The 15,922-nt window shown below is 39.5% G+C and overlaps 1 protein-coding gene across 1 annotated transcript in view; it reads right to left on the reverse strand.

Annotated features, from left to right (window-relative positions):
• SBNO1 (strawberry notch homolog 1) overlaps window positions 1-15,922 on the reverse strand; it is a 48,797-nt gene that overhangs the window by 10,175 nt on the left and 22,700 nt on the right. Inside the window, exons 10-28 of the mRNA XM_081113571.1 lie at window positions 15,512-15,673; window positions 14,523-14,658; window positions 14,344-14,449; window positions 14,058-14,211; window positions 13,444-13,626; window positions 12,546-12,643; window positions 11,080-11,231; window positions 8,923-9,120; window positions 8,392-8,559; window positions 8,117-8,292; window positions 7,529-7,660; window positions 6,730-6,865; window positions 5,971-6,083; window positions 5,820-5,891; window positions 5,278-5,377; window positions 2,474-2,548; window positions 1,164-1,310; window positions 773-867; window positions 584-676 (exon numbers count right to left, since the gene is read on the reverse strand). Coding sequence (XP_080969697.1) covers window positions 584-676; window positions 773-867; window positions 1,164-1,310; window positions 2,474-2,548; window positions 5,278-5,377; window positions 5,820-5,891; window positions 5,971-6,083; window positions 6,730-6,865; window positions 7,529-7,660; window positions 8,117-8,292; window positions 8,392-8,559; window positions 8,923-9,120; window positions 11,080-11,231; window positions 12,546-12,643; window positions 13,444-13,626; window positions 14,058-14,211; window positions 14,344-14,449; window positions 14,523-14,658; window positions 15,512-15,673 — 2,496 coding nt within the window. The remainder of the gene's footprint in view (window positions 1-583; window positions 677-772; window positions 868-1,163; window positions 1,311-2,473; window positions 2,549-5,277; window positions 5,378-5,819; window positions 5,892-5,970; window positions 6,084-6,729; window positions 6,866-7,528; window positions 7,661-8,116; window positions 8,293-8,391; window positions 8,560-8,922; window positions 9,121-11,079; window positions 11,232-12,545; window positions 12,644-13,443; window positions 13,627-14,057; window positions 14,212-14,343; window positions 14,450-14,522; window positions 14,659-15,511; window positions 15,674-15,922) is intronic.

A 15,922-nucleotide genomic window follows, 5' to 3' on the forward strand; every position in this document is an offset into this window, starting at 1 on the left:
GTGGATGGAGCGTCGGCTTGTGGACTGAGGGGTCCCGGGTTCGATTCCGGTCAGGGGCATGTGCCTGGGTTGTGGGCGCATCCCCACTGGGGGATGTGCAGGAGGCAGCTGATCGATGTTTCTGACTCTATCTCTCTCTCCCTTCCTCTCTGTAAGAAATCAATAAAATATATTTTTTAAAAAATTTATTTATTAATAACATCTTTTCAATATAGTAAATAAATTGTACACGAATGGAAAAACCCACAATTACAGTGATAAATTATGAAACCACAGAAAGCTAAATAAAATTGGAAAATATGCTCAAAGCCAAGATGAGAATCACAATGTTGGCAATGAAAACACATATCTGGATAGTTCACATCTAAAGGAAATGAGTCTTGCCCTGCCAGCGTGGCTCAGTGTTTGAATATCGATCCATTAACCAGGAAGTTTGATTCCTGGTCTGGGCACATACCCAGTTAGCGGGCTCAATCCCCAGTGTGGGGTGTGCAGGAGGCAATCAATGATTCTCATCACTGATGTTTCAATCTCTCTCACCTTTCCTTTCTGAAATCAAAATAAACAAACAAACAAGTCTTACCTGCAGTGACAAGTAAAAGCCATCATCTGGTCCTGTCAGCTCAGCCCAAATCTTGGTAGCTTCCTCCCAAGACATCCCTCTCTCTACACTAATCTATAAGAGAAACAGTAACAGTTAAATTCAATTTACTTCTGTGAGTGCCTATCACAGAAGGACAGCACACAAGTGTCACATGACTGCTAGACTTACTGTGTATAACTCTACATGACCAGAGGTTGAATATCCCGGAGTCAGAAACTTCTTAACATCACTTTTCCTCACTTTCTCATCTCCAGAACCAAGATCTTAAATAAGAAAAAAAGTAGCATGTAAATGTAAAAAGAACATTTTATCAGGAATACACGTTTAAAAATTTTCCCACTGCTCTAGCTGGTATGGCTTAGTTGGTTGGGCATGGTCCTATGCACCAAAAGGCTGCCGATTTGGTTCCCAGTCAGGACACACACATGCTTGGGTTTGGGCTCGATCCCCAGTAGGGGATGTGCAGGAGGCAGCCAACGATGTACCTCTCTCCCCCTCTCCTTCTCCTTCCCCCTTACCCTCTCGAAATATCAATTTTTTAAAAAAATTCCCCACTTACCTAAGATTCCCATATCATATCTTCCATTTTTTTTGGCATTTTGAACAACTGCAGTGAGTGTGTCTGCAAAATACTGAAATAATGCATTCTGTTGGTGCACCTCCATGCCCAAAATTCTATTCAGGAATTTTCCGATGTTGTTATAATCTGCAACGACAAGATTATAGGAAACAATTCAAATTTTGTTCATCTAAGCTTAGTTCAAAGTCTCGCTTTCTCCTCTGGAGTTTTCGTCACACCTCCTGCACTGTTCCCAAAACAGCTATAATCAGACAATTTCTATCTCAAGCAACTAGCATGACCACAGTCCATGCTCAAAGGATGTTTGCCAAACTGAATTTTTGCATCTTCAACTTTATTTGTTAAAAGTATGAACACAAAGCCCTAACCCGTTTGGCTCAGTGGATAGAGCATTGGCCTGCGGACTGAAGGGTCCCAGGTTCAATTCTGGTTAAGGGCATGTACCTTGGTTGCAGGCACATCCCCAGTGGGGAGTATGCAGGAGGCAGCTGAATTGATGTTTCTCTCTCATCAATGTTTCTAACTCTCTATCCCTCTCCCTTCCTCTCTGTAAAAAATCAATAAACTATATTTAAAAAAAATAGTATGAACACAGTTTAGCACAAAAATGTTCATTTAGCATAATAATGTTATTTCTCCAACATCAAGTCTTAGCTAGTCAAGTGTTAAGTGCTAGAAGTCAGTGAAGCTCAACTTTGGCTGCACAACTAGGATGTCTCAGAGTTTTGGCCCAGTGGGCATGGCTCAGTAGTTGAGTATCCACCTATGGACCAGGAGAGGTCACAGTTCAATTCCCAGTCAGGGCACATGCCCATGTTGCAGGCTTAATCCCTAGTGTGGGGCATGCAGCTGATCAATGATTATCTCTCATCACTGATATCTCTCTCTCTCTCTCTCTCTCTCTCTCCCTCCCTCCCTCCCTCCCTCCCTCCCTCTCTGAAGTCAATAAAACACACATTTTTATAAAAAAAAGAATGTCTCAGAGCTTTGGAAGGTAACCATGCCTGAGCCCTAGCCCTGACTTCAGTATTTTTTAAGAGCTTGGCAGCTGATCATACGTGCAACCTGGGATGAGAACTGCTGCTATTGAGACAGAACAGAGGTTGAACCTCTTTTGAATAACCAGAGGAGAACGAAACCACCCGGAGTGCTTTGTGAGCACTCAGTAACGAGGGATTGAAAGTTACGAACTTGAGCCTTCCCCTTCAAGTTGATAAACGCATAAATAACAAAATGGGCTTTACTAACACAGCAACAGCTATGTGTATACACAAAACTAATAGCAGTACCTTTATCTAGAGTTAGAATTCCTGAGCGGTCTTCTACATTTATCAGGCCAACCCCTATCAGTCCTTGCCGAACATCTGTAAGAAAATAAATTAATAATAAAAAACCTCAAAACCCAAATGAACTGTCACCTGACTAATCAAAGTAGATCAAGTTCTAGCACTAAGACACAGCCTATGTTTCTTCCACAGCTCCCATTAGCCAAATTAAATGGAATCGACAGGCCCCAGAGGTCTTTAGAAACTCAGAACTCCTACAATACTCAAGCCTCACAGTCTAGTTTAATATTTCATTAAAATATCTTATGGCCTTGGCCAGGTTGGTTAGAGCATCATACTGATACACCAAGGTTGCTGAGTCAATCCCTGGTCAGGGCACATATATACAAGAGTCAACCAATGAATGCATAAATAAGCGGAACAAATCGATGTTTCTCTCTCTAAAATAAATTTTTTAAAAATCTTATCTTTCCAACAGTAATCTTTGGCAGTGGAGATCTTTGACTACCAGCTGTCACCCATAGAATTTGCAACAAAAACAACATCTATAATAGTAAGCATGTTCTGAATTTTGTTACTAAGAGAGCAGTTTATGGAGCTTTAAAAAATACTGGTGTCTTATAGAATAAGGAAGTGAGGGAAAAAGGTCAACAGGAAGCATGATGACATGGTTTACGCACTTTCATTTGCATGCTCAAAATTGTCTAGATTCTGCGGATGACAACTGTGTAGACAAAGATCTCTACTGCAAAAAATGCCTCCATTGGGAACCCATCCGATACCCATAAATTACCTGTATAGGGTGGGGCAAAAGTAGGTTTACAAGAGTAGGTTTCATATGGAAAATCATATTAAACAATATAAAAATTAAGTACTCACAACTGTAAACCTACTTTTGCCGCACCCTGCACACAAGGATATAACCTCAGCACTGTCTGTAATGGCAAAAACAGGAAAGCCCACTGAATTCCAGTTATGGAATAACTGGAGAAACTTACATAAGCTAGCTGCAGAACACTATGCAGTTACAAAAAAAAGTATTAGTGCTATAGCTACTGGCTTGTAAGAGATGTCGGTAAGGTATTAAGTGAAAAGTACTTTGTAAAAACAGTGTTAATTGCATTTAAAAGGAAAGATGTGTTTAGGAGAAAATATGCTGGAAGGCTGTCACTGTTCAGATTGTCAATATCTGCAACCTTGGTATGTGGAAATGAAGGTGGCAGGTAAGGACAAGGCTGACTCTTCACCATACACTTTAGGTTTCTTTCATTACTTACGATGATTAAGTAACATGTAATCTCAAAGAGAAGGGGAGAGGGAGAGAGACGACAAAAAACAAGACCAAGGCTTTAGCTGTTAAATGCCGTTGGTGGTCATAAAGACCCCGCCTAACACGTCAACATGGATTGCTACCAACACCAAACACTGGCTCAACTGGAAAGGCCCTTCTAGTGAAAAATGCTAACTCTACAATGATACGTCAAGTATCTTACACCTACTTCTTACATCTATTTTCCAAAATATGTTCACAGTTTCCTGAGCTACTAAAACCAACTGAACTACTTACATTTATGGGGTAAAGTCTATACTACAGATCTGCGAGATTGGTCTAAGAACTTCCTTAACACTACCTAGAATTTTCTTTTAATACTAGAGGCCTGGTGCACAACAGTCGTGAACTTGGGGCAGGGTGTGTGTGTGTGTGTGTGTGTGTGTGTGTGTGTGTCCCTCAGCCTGGCCTGCAACCTCTCGCAGCCTGGGACCCCTTGCTCCTTACAGCCGGCCTGCAGCAGAGGCAGGAGAGGCCACTGTGCTCGCCAGCTGTGAGCCCAGCTTCTGACTGAGATCTCCCCCTATGGGAGCACACTGACCACCAGGGGCCAGCTTCTGCATTAAGCATCTGCCCCCTGGTGGTCTGTGCACGTCACAGTGGCCGGTCATTCCACTGTTCGGTAGATTTGCATATTAGCCTTTTATTATATAGGATGGAAATTTCCAAACACATACAAATGTAAAGAAAATGCTGTGAACCACACACATTCTCATTACCCCATTTTAACAACTGTTAGCACATGGCCAATTTTATCTATGCCCCCCCACCAATCTCCACAGATTATTAACCAAGGTACTTTAACTTTCAAATTTCATTTTAAAGGCTATTGGACATAGTAATTTTAAATGTACCTAACAAACCACTTTCCTCCATGAATCTAGTAGTAACACGCTGTACACCATCAAGAGCAAAAGCATCTTCATTTGAATGAATTTAATAAATCAACTGTTTATTACAATTGATCAACTTAGGTGTCTAATAACTTTCAATTTCTAAGTTTTTTGTTTTGTTTTGTTTTGTTTTTTTAAATATGGAACACTTCACGAATTTGTATGTCATCCTTGCGCAGGGGCCATGCTAATCGTCTCTGTATCGTTCCAATTTTAGTATGTGTGCTGCCGAAGCGAGCACCAATTTCTAAGTTTTATAAAACGTAAAAACACTGCACATTAGAACAGGTTTGAGTACCTCCTTATCAATACTCATTTTCCTTTGTTATGATTATTCTTAAAAGTTACCTTTAGCCCTAACCAGTTTAGCTCAATGGATAGAGCGTCGGCCTGCGGACTCAAGGGTCCCAGGTTCGATTCCAGTCAAGGGCATGTACCTTGGTTGCGGGCACATACCCAGTAGGGAGATGTGCAGGAGGCAGCTGATCGGTGTTTCTCTCTCATCGATGTTTCTAACTCTCTATCCCTCACCCTTCCTCTCTGTAAAAAAAATCAATAAAACATTAAGAAAAAAAAAAAGTTACCTTTAAAGAATTCTCCAGGGTAATCTGGAGGCGGTGATACCATAGGAGAATCTAGGTTTACAATGGACTTCATGACAATTTCTAATGCATTTCTTCCATACTGCAATAAAACAAACAAACCAGTTTTAACATTTGGGTACTCTTCAATCGCATGACCAAGTCAATACTATAAATTATAATTGTATCACAGAATCAAAAACAGTAGGAACAAATTATCTTTGTACATATTCTGTACTGCCTAATGCCTACTTCACACCTCTGCACATAGCAGACATTCAATCAAGAACTTCTGGGAACTCATACCTCATTCATTCACAAACATGTGTTATATTCCTACTTCCATTAGGAATAAAAAGATAACTATATTGCAGAGCTGATCACTGAAGATCTCACCGACATGTGAAATCTTGTCTTTCTGTCTATGGGAAACCATGATTTTACAGCAAAACCCGTAGAGGTGGCATTGCTAGGTTTTCAACAGCCCCCACTTCCACGAACCAGCACACTACTGCAAGCATCAGAGATGGAAATCTGAAATGTACCTTATTGTCAAAGTTGAACCTGCTCAAATCTCTGGATTCGGTTGCTCTTCTGTCACCATGTGTAAGTGCCCCCTATCAAAGCATAAAATTTCCAATCAGACAGGTAACGTACACCAGCCTTTACACACATCTATACAACTCCAAAACTTACCAAACTCTCAAGTCTTTTAGCAACAATAGATGCAAATCTTTGTTCTCCCGCCAATTCAGAAATTAGAAAGACATATTCAGGAGCTGTAACTTGGTTTGATCTATGAGTTCGTCCTGTAACCACATTAAAAAGAAATCAGAGTGTGTTCACTAGAAACAGATAATTCTGAGATCTATTTCTAACATTTAACACTAAGGTGGGATCCAGAAACCCTGAAATGAGGAAAAATATAAAACTGTTAAATCTAAATGTATTACTACTGCTGCCCCAGTTTGGTTAACCACAATGTTGCTGATGCACAGCTGCTATGGATTCTGCCCAAATTCTTGTTTATAATCACCGGGCCCCAGGGACGTGAAGATGGAAGGAGGGGAGGAGCGATGCGCCCCGAGTGAAGGCTGTAGGGTTGAAAAGGACATGAGCAGCAGCTGCTCTGACAGGCCCTGATCAACCCAAGGGTCTGTAATGAAGACACTCCTGACAAGCCCTGTTCTGGGACAGCATGCCACAAACCCCATGAAGTCCCACTGCAGCTCTTTTACATCTTTTAAAACAGGCATGAAAGAAAAAATACTAAATAAGTAAAACAGGTATGAATTCATAATGCACTCCCTATTTTAAGGTACATGCTACACACAACACCTCCAAAATCTACATGTATGTGGAGTTTAAGATGTCTGACAATAAATACAGACTGACGTGTACACATTTCCCCAGTGGATCTGCCGTCTGCTGAGTGAAATGCACGCGGGACCTTACCAAACTGCTGAATGGCTCTGTCCGCACTCCAGGGCAGCTCCAAAGTCATGTGCACTCGCCGTCGTTGATTCTTGGCTCTCCGATCTGCTTGTAATGAAATACCTGAGCTGGCAGCTTCCGAGATGATAGCAATATTCTGTATCAAATGCAAGAGAAAAAAAGGTAATCTTTGCACAAAGACAAGCCGGGAAGTGTAAATAAAGTCCTTAGGTAGATTACTGGGGAGCCATCAATACCCACTCTCCTCTTCCTAAATTAGAGAACCCCCAATCTTAGCTGGGTTCATGGAGGCCCAGAATGATTACATTTCCCAGTCTCTCTTGAAGCTAAGTGTGGTAGGTAGTAGTAATGTGAACAAGGTCCAGAAAATGTCCTTAAAGTTGAGAACATGCCAGTGTGGCTCAGTGGTTGATCAACGACCTATGAACCAGGAGGTCACAGTTTAATTCCTGGTCAGGGCACATGCCCAGGTTGTGGACTTGATCCCCAATAGGGGGCATATAGGAGGCAGCCCTTCGATGATTCCTTATCATTGATGTTTCTATTTCTCTCCCTCTCCCTTCCTCTCTGAAATAAATTTAATAATATTTAAAAAAATATATATAAAACATGTGAATGTTCATTAATTGTGTGCAATTACTAAAAAATATAGGAAAACAACATTAAACAGGGACAATTCATATTAAAAGAAAAAAACCTTCTAAAGATTAATCTAAATGTCTAACTATATGGACAGTATTCTTGTCACTGAAAAGCATCCCACAAAAGAAAGGAAAGAAAGCACCCCAGAAAAACATACCTTATCTCCATCCATAAACCTTTGTTTTTCTGTGATATTTAATATTTCCACAGGGACATCAAGTTCAGATCTTGACTCATAAGATATGCTTCCATCATCATTGCTTACAACCCTCCCCTTGCGGCCCGTCATCTGCAAAGCCAAACAAACCGTGCCACTTACAAACTGGCACTTACAATTAAGGTGCCTGATTCAGGCCCAGGACTCCTTCACTGGAGAAACCTGGTGCGAGGCAAAAGGGATGATGAGCCTACATGTATTGCACGGCCTGTGCCGCACCAGGCGCTGTGGGAGAAACATTGCAACATAGCCCCTGGTTTTGAAAAGTTCAGATTCCAGTGGAGAGAACAGGCATGTGGCAATGATCAGAGGCTGCCTTCGGCGCCTCGACAGAGTTGAGTGTCTCAGGGCAGACACGCAGACACTACCAGCTTGGGATGAGGACAGAGTAAGAACAAGGGCCCTAAGATCTGAGAGGAAACTAGACTGATCATACGATGATACCCAAAATATCACTCATTCTACAGGGTTTTAAAGGCGGCAAAAAATTACCAAGGAGAGACACAGCCCTGCTCAAATCCTATGTACCTCAGCAACATTCTCAGGGCCGCCAAGTTCATCAATCAGCTCATCCAGGGTATTAGGAGGGAGGTCTTCAGCTAATTTTTCTAGTTTATCAAGTAGGTCTTTCTTCATTTGCTGGGCCCTTTCCACGGCATCCTGACTTGTTATAAGGCTGCTGTTGCTGTTGGTGTTGCTGTTAGCTAGATAAAGAACATTTGTTAAAAATCAGTACAGAGTTTAAATATTTGTTTTGTTTAAATTAAAAGTACATTTCACAAAGCAAGCTTTCACATGGATACCTGGTGCACTGTTAGGAGCAGGTGAAATAACTGGTGTGGATGAAAAACTAGGTCGTTTCGATCCAAGACCTGATGCTAATAAGGCACTTTGAATAGAATCTGGATCTATACTTTTCTTTCTTTTTTTATCTTTGTTTTTCTTGTGGTCTTTTCTGATTAACCAAGGATCTGAAAGAAAAGATATGTGTCAAATCATTTGTTAAAACAAGTGGGAATCTTCAAAGGACAGGACCATTGAGCTTTTTTGTACTATTAACTGATAACTTGTAAACGGTTGCCAACTACAATGTCCAGTACATCCACACACAAGTCCGTGGTTTGAGGTTAAAATAACTGCACAAAACTGAGATCATCTCACATAAGCGAGCTAACCCTCCAGAAGACAGTCTAGGAGCTCTCCACCAAGCAAAGACTAGAATCTGTGTCTTGTGTTTACTTCACAGAGGATAAAAGGTGTTACTACAATATCCCACGTCAAATAACCAAAAATAATGACCCCTCAGCTTCCATTTAACGCACTGACGAACTCACCATCCTCATCGTCCTCACTGGACTCATCTCTAAACGGGTTGAAGTCGTCATCATCTCCAGAACTCAGGTTCTTGGAGCTCGCATAGTCACTCTCCTCGTTATCAGAGGCATCGGATTCGCTCCCACTGTCGTCAGAGCTGCTCCCAGTGAGGCCACCCACTTTCCGTGCTTTTTTGGCTTCTCGAGTTATTTCTTCACCTACCCTCAAACCGCGGAAAAGACAGTCAGCCAAACACACTGTTCTCAAAATCCAGGAAATCACATTTAGTTCATGAGTTAATTCGAATGAGACCGGTAGAAGGGGAGCATTTACGTAAATATGTAAGAACAAATAAAATTTACAAAAAAGCGCTAACCTTTTGGACTAACATAGAAATTAGGTTATGTTCAATTATGTATCTAATTTATTCTTAAGAAAAAATTAGATACATAATTAAAAACTCAAGACTGCCTTCAAGGGCACAAGTTTCAAATAAAATCAGAACAGAGATAAAACAGAATCTCTGGCGCTGTCACAATTTGTTTATCAGGTTGAGAGAAGATGCCTAAATAATCAGTTTTATAGAATACTTAAAAAAAATATTAAAGCCCTAGCCGGTTTGGCTCAATGGATAGAGTGTCGGCCTGCGGACTGAAGAATCACAGGTTCAATTCCGGTCAAGGGCACATGCTTGGGTTGCGGGTTTGATCCCTTGTAGGGGGGTGTGTGGGAGGCAGCCGATCGGTGATTTTCTATTATGACTGATGTTTCTCTCTCTCCCTCCCTCACTCTTCCTCTCTGAAATCAATAAAGATATATTAAAATAAATAAATAAAGACGTGCTGGAATACAGCTGACCATAGACAGCATGGGTTTGAACTGCGTAAGTCCACTTACGTGCTGATTTTTTTCAATAAGTACAAAAGTGTCATTTTTACATCTTATGATTTTAATAACATTTGCTTTTCTCTTAGTTTATTAGAAGGATACAGTATATAATGCACAGAATATAACACAAAAAATATATGTTAACTGACAGTCTATATCGGTAAGGCTTACAGTCAACAACAGGCTGTTAGTAGTTAAGTTTTGGGGGAATCAAAAGTTGCACTCCCCCAAAACTTGGGAGTTGCTGCTAACTCCCGTGTTGTTCAAGGTTCAACTGTACAAACAATTGATATAACTGTACTTAAGCCACAGAAGGTGCTGATTTGAATTATGTTACTGAATATTCAGAAAAGATATCTGAAACAGCATTACTTTTCATGCCATGACACTAAGTTAATAAAAACACTGCCAATTATACTATAATAACCAAGTCACTTTGAGGCATATTAGAAAATGTATTTCTTAGAATGAATGAAACAAGTTAAGTGTCAGGCATTGTGTTTAGAGTTCACAGCATCAGGTTTCACAGTAAGTTATCATCACCCTTTAGAAAGAGCCTGAGAAGGCAACTTCTCAAACAACTTAGCACCTTAACACAAACCCATGTTTCTATTACTAGAAAATGTCTAACAAACATTGGCTCATGTGTTTCAATAATGAAATAAACTAACAGAAGCCTCTTTAAATAAGACTATAAATACACAAATGTGCAGTTTTGACAACATAAAGGCCTAGATTCTGCTTCCCATATATCACCTACTAGCTGTTGTGAACCTGGGAAAACTCCTTAATCTCTTAGTCTTCCTGTACCTTCATTTCCTGTCTACAAAACTGAAAACCTAAGGCCTGCATTCATATGGATGCCAGTGCTTAACACCATGCTAGCACTATTTTTTAAAAAAATATTTTTATTGATTTCAGAGAGGAAGGGAGTTAAAGAGATAGAAACATCAATGATGAGAGAGAATCACTGATCGGCTGCCTCCTGCATGCCCCACACCGGGGATCAAGCCCACAACCCGGGCATGTGCCCTGACCGGCAATCGAACCGTGACCTCCTGGTTCATAGATCAATGCTCAACCACTGAGCCCCGCCAGCCGGGCCATGACAGCACTTTTCAAACGGTTCAAGCCATGATTTAAAAAGGGTTTCTTGTGCACTGGAAACTACATGAGCAACACTGAAAATATGCAGCCAATTGCTGATTCAATGAAAGTAGTTAATTCCCAAAGTATATTTGCTTCAAATCTATACTATTTTCAACAACATTAAACACACACACACACACCTTTCCGCTTCTTTATTTTATTTTCTTTACAAGGACTGTCTCTTGGTGAACTGTTGTTACTTGGAGCTGTCAAATCGATTCCCAGCAAACTATAAAGCTTTTTCCTGTCTGGAGCAGGGAAGTGCTTTTCGATGAGTGACTGCAACACTCCTCTGTAGGAGAGATAAAAAGTGACAATGAGCGGTTCCGGTTTTTTTTGTTTTGTGTTTTTATTGATAATTAATATACTTTGTTCAAGCTTACAAAATACTGATAATCCAGCTCTAATGAATTTAAATATTCTAGGCCAAGGCTGTCCAATTGCAATATAATGCAAGCAGAGCCAAATACTTAATTTTTACCTTCCAATAGCTACATTAAAAAGTAAAAGAAAACGTAAAATTTTAACAATATATTTTACTTAACTCATTATATCACTTCAACATGTAATCAGTTAACTATTTTATGTTATTTTATCTGAACTCTTTGAAACTTGGTGTGTATTTTATACTTACAGCACAACTTAATTTGGACTAGCCAAGTCACCTGCTCAATACCCACACATGACTAATGACTATCATTTTAGAAAGGGCAGTACTAGGCACCCAAGTTCAGAAAAATACAGATTAACAGGGGCATGTTTTGCTTTTAAAAGTGGTTTTTGTTTATATCTACTTTAAAAAGAGCCACTTGAATGTATTCCCTAAAGCAGGAGATAGTATGGTGGCAAGTCATTTTGCTAATTTTACTACCATAGTAGGAACTGGCAGGTTAGGCAAACTGAAATACAACGCCAAAACATTTTTGTAAAACTCTTTTTCAATCTCATGACTATTTGCAATTGTTAGAGATTCCTAAATTGGGACAAACTATACTTATTGCTTATATACTTATTGAAACTGCAATTCGAAATACACAAATGCGAAAGTAAAACAGAAACTAGACCCAGCTGTCACATTTCCAAGAGGTGCAAAACAAAAATCAAACCCTTTCAGTAATCATCCAAACACTTGGAATAATACTGTCAAAATGCTTAACATTTCAGCATTTCTGTTGTTTTTCAAAAGATATAGTGTATGGATCCACACAGAATTGCAAAAACTAAGATCAGAAAAACTTTAAAAGATGATATAGGTGAACCAAAAATTTTAGCTCCAGGAAATGCCAACATTTAAGTTAATCTAAGTCAGTGACTTTCAACCAGTGTGCCGCAATAATTTTTAAAATATCCAATACCAATTTTTAAAACGTGGGGGCACTGACCCCTTTTCCTTTAGATTGTCAAATAAAAAAATGACAACAGCCAACACAACAATAGCCCTCCAGTATGAATCTATCAAAATTATACCTTTTCTCTTTTTTGGTCAGATTGGCAGAAAATATATTTTTTGGTATGCCATAGAATTTTCATTAGTTTATGTGTGCCACGAAATGAAAAAGGTTGAAAATCAGTGACCTTAGTAAAAACTCAAAACTAAAAACATTACTTGGCCGTTGAAACAAAATCATTCAGCTCTCCCCCGCCCTCTTCCAAGGCTTCTAATGTTCTGGCTTCTCCTGTAGACTGCAGGCCAATTACAACACACTGAGAAACAGAAAATATAGTGATTATAAAGAAAACATGCAGCACATGGTTTTAAAAGACATTTTAAATACTTAGTAAAATAAAAGATTTCAAACAAGAATGACCATTATTGTACACATGTGCTCATTTATTTAGTCTACATGTATTTGAGAGATGCTACGTATAAGAACTTAGCTAGGAAATAGCATACAGCAGTGGACCCGCTGGAAGCCCCGCCCCAGATTTCTTTGTGCTTTAAGTAGAGATATATTCATCAAGAAGAAAAAAGCCCTTAATAAATATTTATCCACATGTTATCAGCAGTTATATCAACAGATGGCCAAATTATAGTCATGGTTATTTCTTTACATTTTTTGAGCTATCTAAATTCTTTATAACCACACGTTGCTATTGTTATTTTAAAACCTGTATTTTTCTGCCGAAACCGGTTTGGCTCAGTGGATAGAGCGTTGGCCTGCGGACTGAAAGGTCCCAGGTTCGATTCCGGTCAAGGGCATGTACCTGGGTTGCGGGCACATCCCCAGTGGGAGATGTGTAGGAGGCAGCTGGTCGATGTTTCTCTCCCATCGATGTTTCTAACTATCTATCTCTCTCCCTTCCTCTCTGTAAAAAATCAATAAAATATATTTTTTTTAAAAAAACCTGTATTTTTCAGTCTTAACTGTATTACTACTTTTACTACTATCCTTTAAAAAGAGCAGGCTTTACAAGTAGGAAATCTCAACACCCAAAAGGTTTAAAAAAAAACCAACGAAACACATTTCCAAAGAAGAAATCTCTTAATATGTTTGCCAACTTACTTTTCCATTCTTAATTTCCTCTCGAGCCAGCTGCACAACTCTCTTGACTTTGGATGCTATGCACAAGTATTTGAAAAACCTCTGGTGAGCAGACCAGAACTGACCCCACATGGACTTCTTCATCCGCTGCTCAGCATCAATCAGATCCGCAGCTTGCTGAAACCGCTCTCTTGCAATGACCCACTGAAGATGCACAACCGACATTTTAAGTATTTCAACTCTGAGTGCAAATTATTTTAAAATAACTGGTTCAATCAAAATAATGCTAAGGGCAAGATCATTTAACATTAATTTAATGAAGAATATTCAGTAATTTTAGGATCTCTTAAAAGGATTTTTAGGATGCTTACATAAACCTGTCCCAAAATTCTTATGAACTGATAAAGGTATTTTAGGAAATAGTGTGATTTTTAAAACCATGCAACTTAAATGGCTATTTTTAATAAATTAGGAAAGAGAAGGCTTGGAATATTAGGAAAATAAGAACCTGATGATTTGTGTGTTTTCTGGGAGAAATATACTCTCACGGGCTCACCCACATTACACTGAACAAAGCTAACAGAAACATTAGCAGGTGCATTAAAAATACTAGGAATTAAGGGAATAAATCTTACCAGCTTGACTGCTTTGTTGTACATTTTTACATAGCTCTGAGAAAGAAGAACTTCCTCAATTTTGAAGGTCACTCCAGTAAAGCTCAGCTGTCGAGCAATGTACATTCCTCTAAGCTTCATATCCATAGCAACTATTTCCATGGCACCAACACCTCTGAATAAAATTAAAACACACAGTAACTATCATTAAATATAGTAGGGCTTTAACATATGGGAGAGAGGTTTTAGCAATACACATCTTTTAGACTGCTTCTGAGAGCAAATAGTGTACAGTCAGTTGCATTACCTCCGTTCCACTGCTTGAATAAAATCACTGAATTCTCTAAATGGAGTTCCTTCACCCCATATTCCAAGACGGTTCATATAGGCCATGTTTCGTGGTTCAGAAGCACCTGAAAAAGCAAAATAAAACATATTACAGCTGAAAAAAGACCACATCTATCTTTTAAATAAACGGCTACTCACCAGTGGCACTAGCATAAACAACTCTGGCTTTTGGCAATTTGTTCTGAAGCTCTAGGACTGCTAAGCCTGTCTTGGTTGGTTTTGAAGAACCAACAGGACATAAGTTTTTTGCTTTATGACATTCATCAAACACTATCTGTAAGGAATGAATTAAGGAATGTGTCAAATAGTAGCATGTGCCTTCAATCTCCCAGGAAGTTACCTTTTATTTCCCTTTGGAAACATCTAGGATTTCTAGGGTGGTGGCCCTGGCATAAAATTCAAGATTATTAGGGGAAAGGATGTTGTTAACAAGCTCCTGGGTAATAACTTTTAAAATAACAGCTACGTGCCTATCATCCAGCTTTGTCCAATCTTAACATGTTGCCCTATCTGTTCAGATTTTCTTTTTCATTATTACAAACATCAATGAAGCCCTCTATGTGCCTCTCCTTGACTTCAACGCCTCCCTCAGGTCTCAGAGGCACCCACTGAATTTGGTATTCAATTCAACCAGACACTTAATTATTAATTAGAATGAAGGAAAAGATCCATACAGCAAGTAAGTCCACCACACAGATAAATTTGTCAAATTCTGTCCATGGAAGCTCTAATAGTAACCCACTTAGTCGGCATGTGGAATACTGATGTCCCCATTTAAGACAGTGAGAGTGAGCTGTGAGCAAATCAGTCAGGAAGGCACGGAGGCACCAGTGTCACCTGTCTTCTCAGGTACTTTTACCATGTGGACATTCCATGTGGATCCCCAAAGGGAAACAGTATTCAGCATTTCCCACACCTCCAATCACTTTCCTAACAAGGGACTGCGATGCCGGCCTCCTCCACAAAGCAGAGCCAACTTTCTGACCCGCTGGACTCTGGGTAATCATTAAAGCTGATGTCCCAGCAATTTGTTTATTTAATCTCGGGATTCCTGTTTTCCAAATGTTCCTCCTTACATTAACTTTTGTGCCATTAAAAAATATGAAAACGCTTGTTGCAAAGGATACCACGCCATCAAAGTCATCGCCACACCAATGCAGAAGCTGTTTCAGCCTTGTTTTGTATTTACCGCCGGACTGACTCTCACCAATAAGGGAAGAATAGGTGGCAAAAATCACACCCTTTTTCACACTCCCATTATGTTTGGAAGAAATTTTTCCATACTTAAACTGAAAAAGAAAGAGAAGAATTTAATAAGTACACTTTTCTCTCTGAAACATGAATCCCATCCACATGTTGATAGGAATCTGGTGGTCTACGGTGGGCTTCAGGGGAGTTAAGGACTTCCTAAGAGCATACATGAAATTTCTTATACATATGAATATACATACACACACCCACACATACATGTATACACAGCTTTATGCTACAAGGGCACAGTTTTCAAAGTCTCAAAAAAGTCTATCACACAAAAAAGA

Source organism: Myotis nattereri (assembly GCF_964212035.1).
Source record: "Myotis nattereri genome assembly, chromosome: 19".
In the NCBI taxonomy this organism is placed as follows: domain Eukaryota; kingdom Metazoa; phylum Chordata; class Mammalia; order Chiroptera; family Vespertilionidae; genus Myotis; species Myotis nattereri.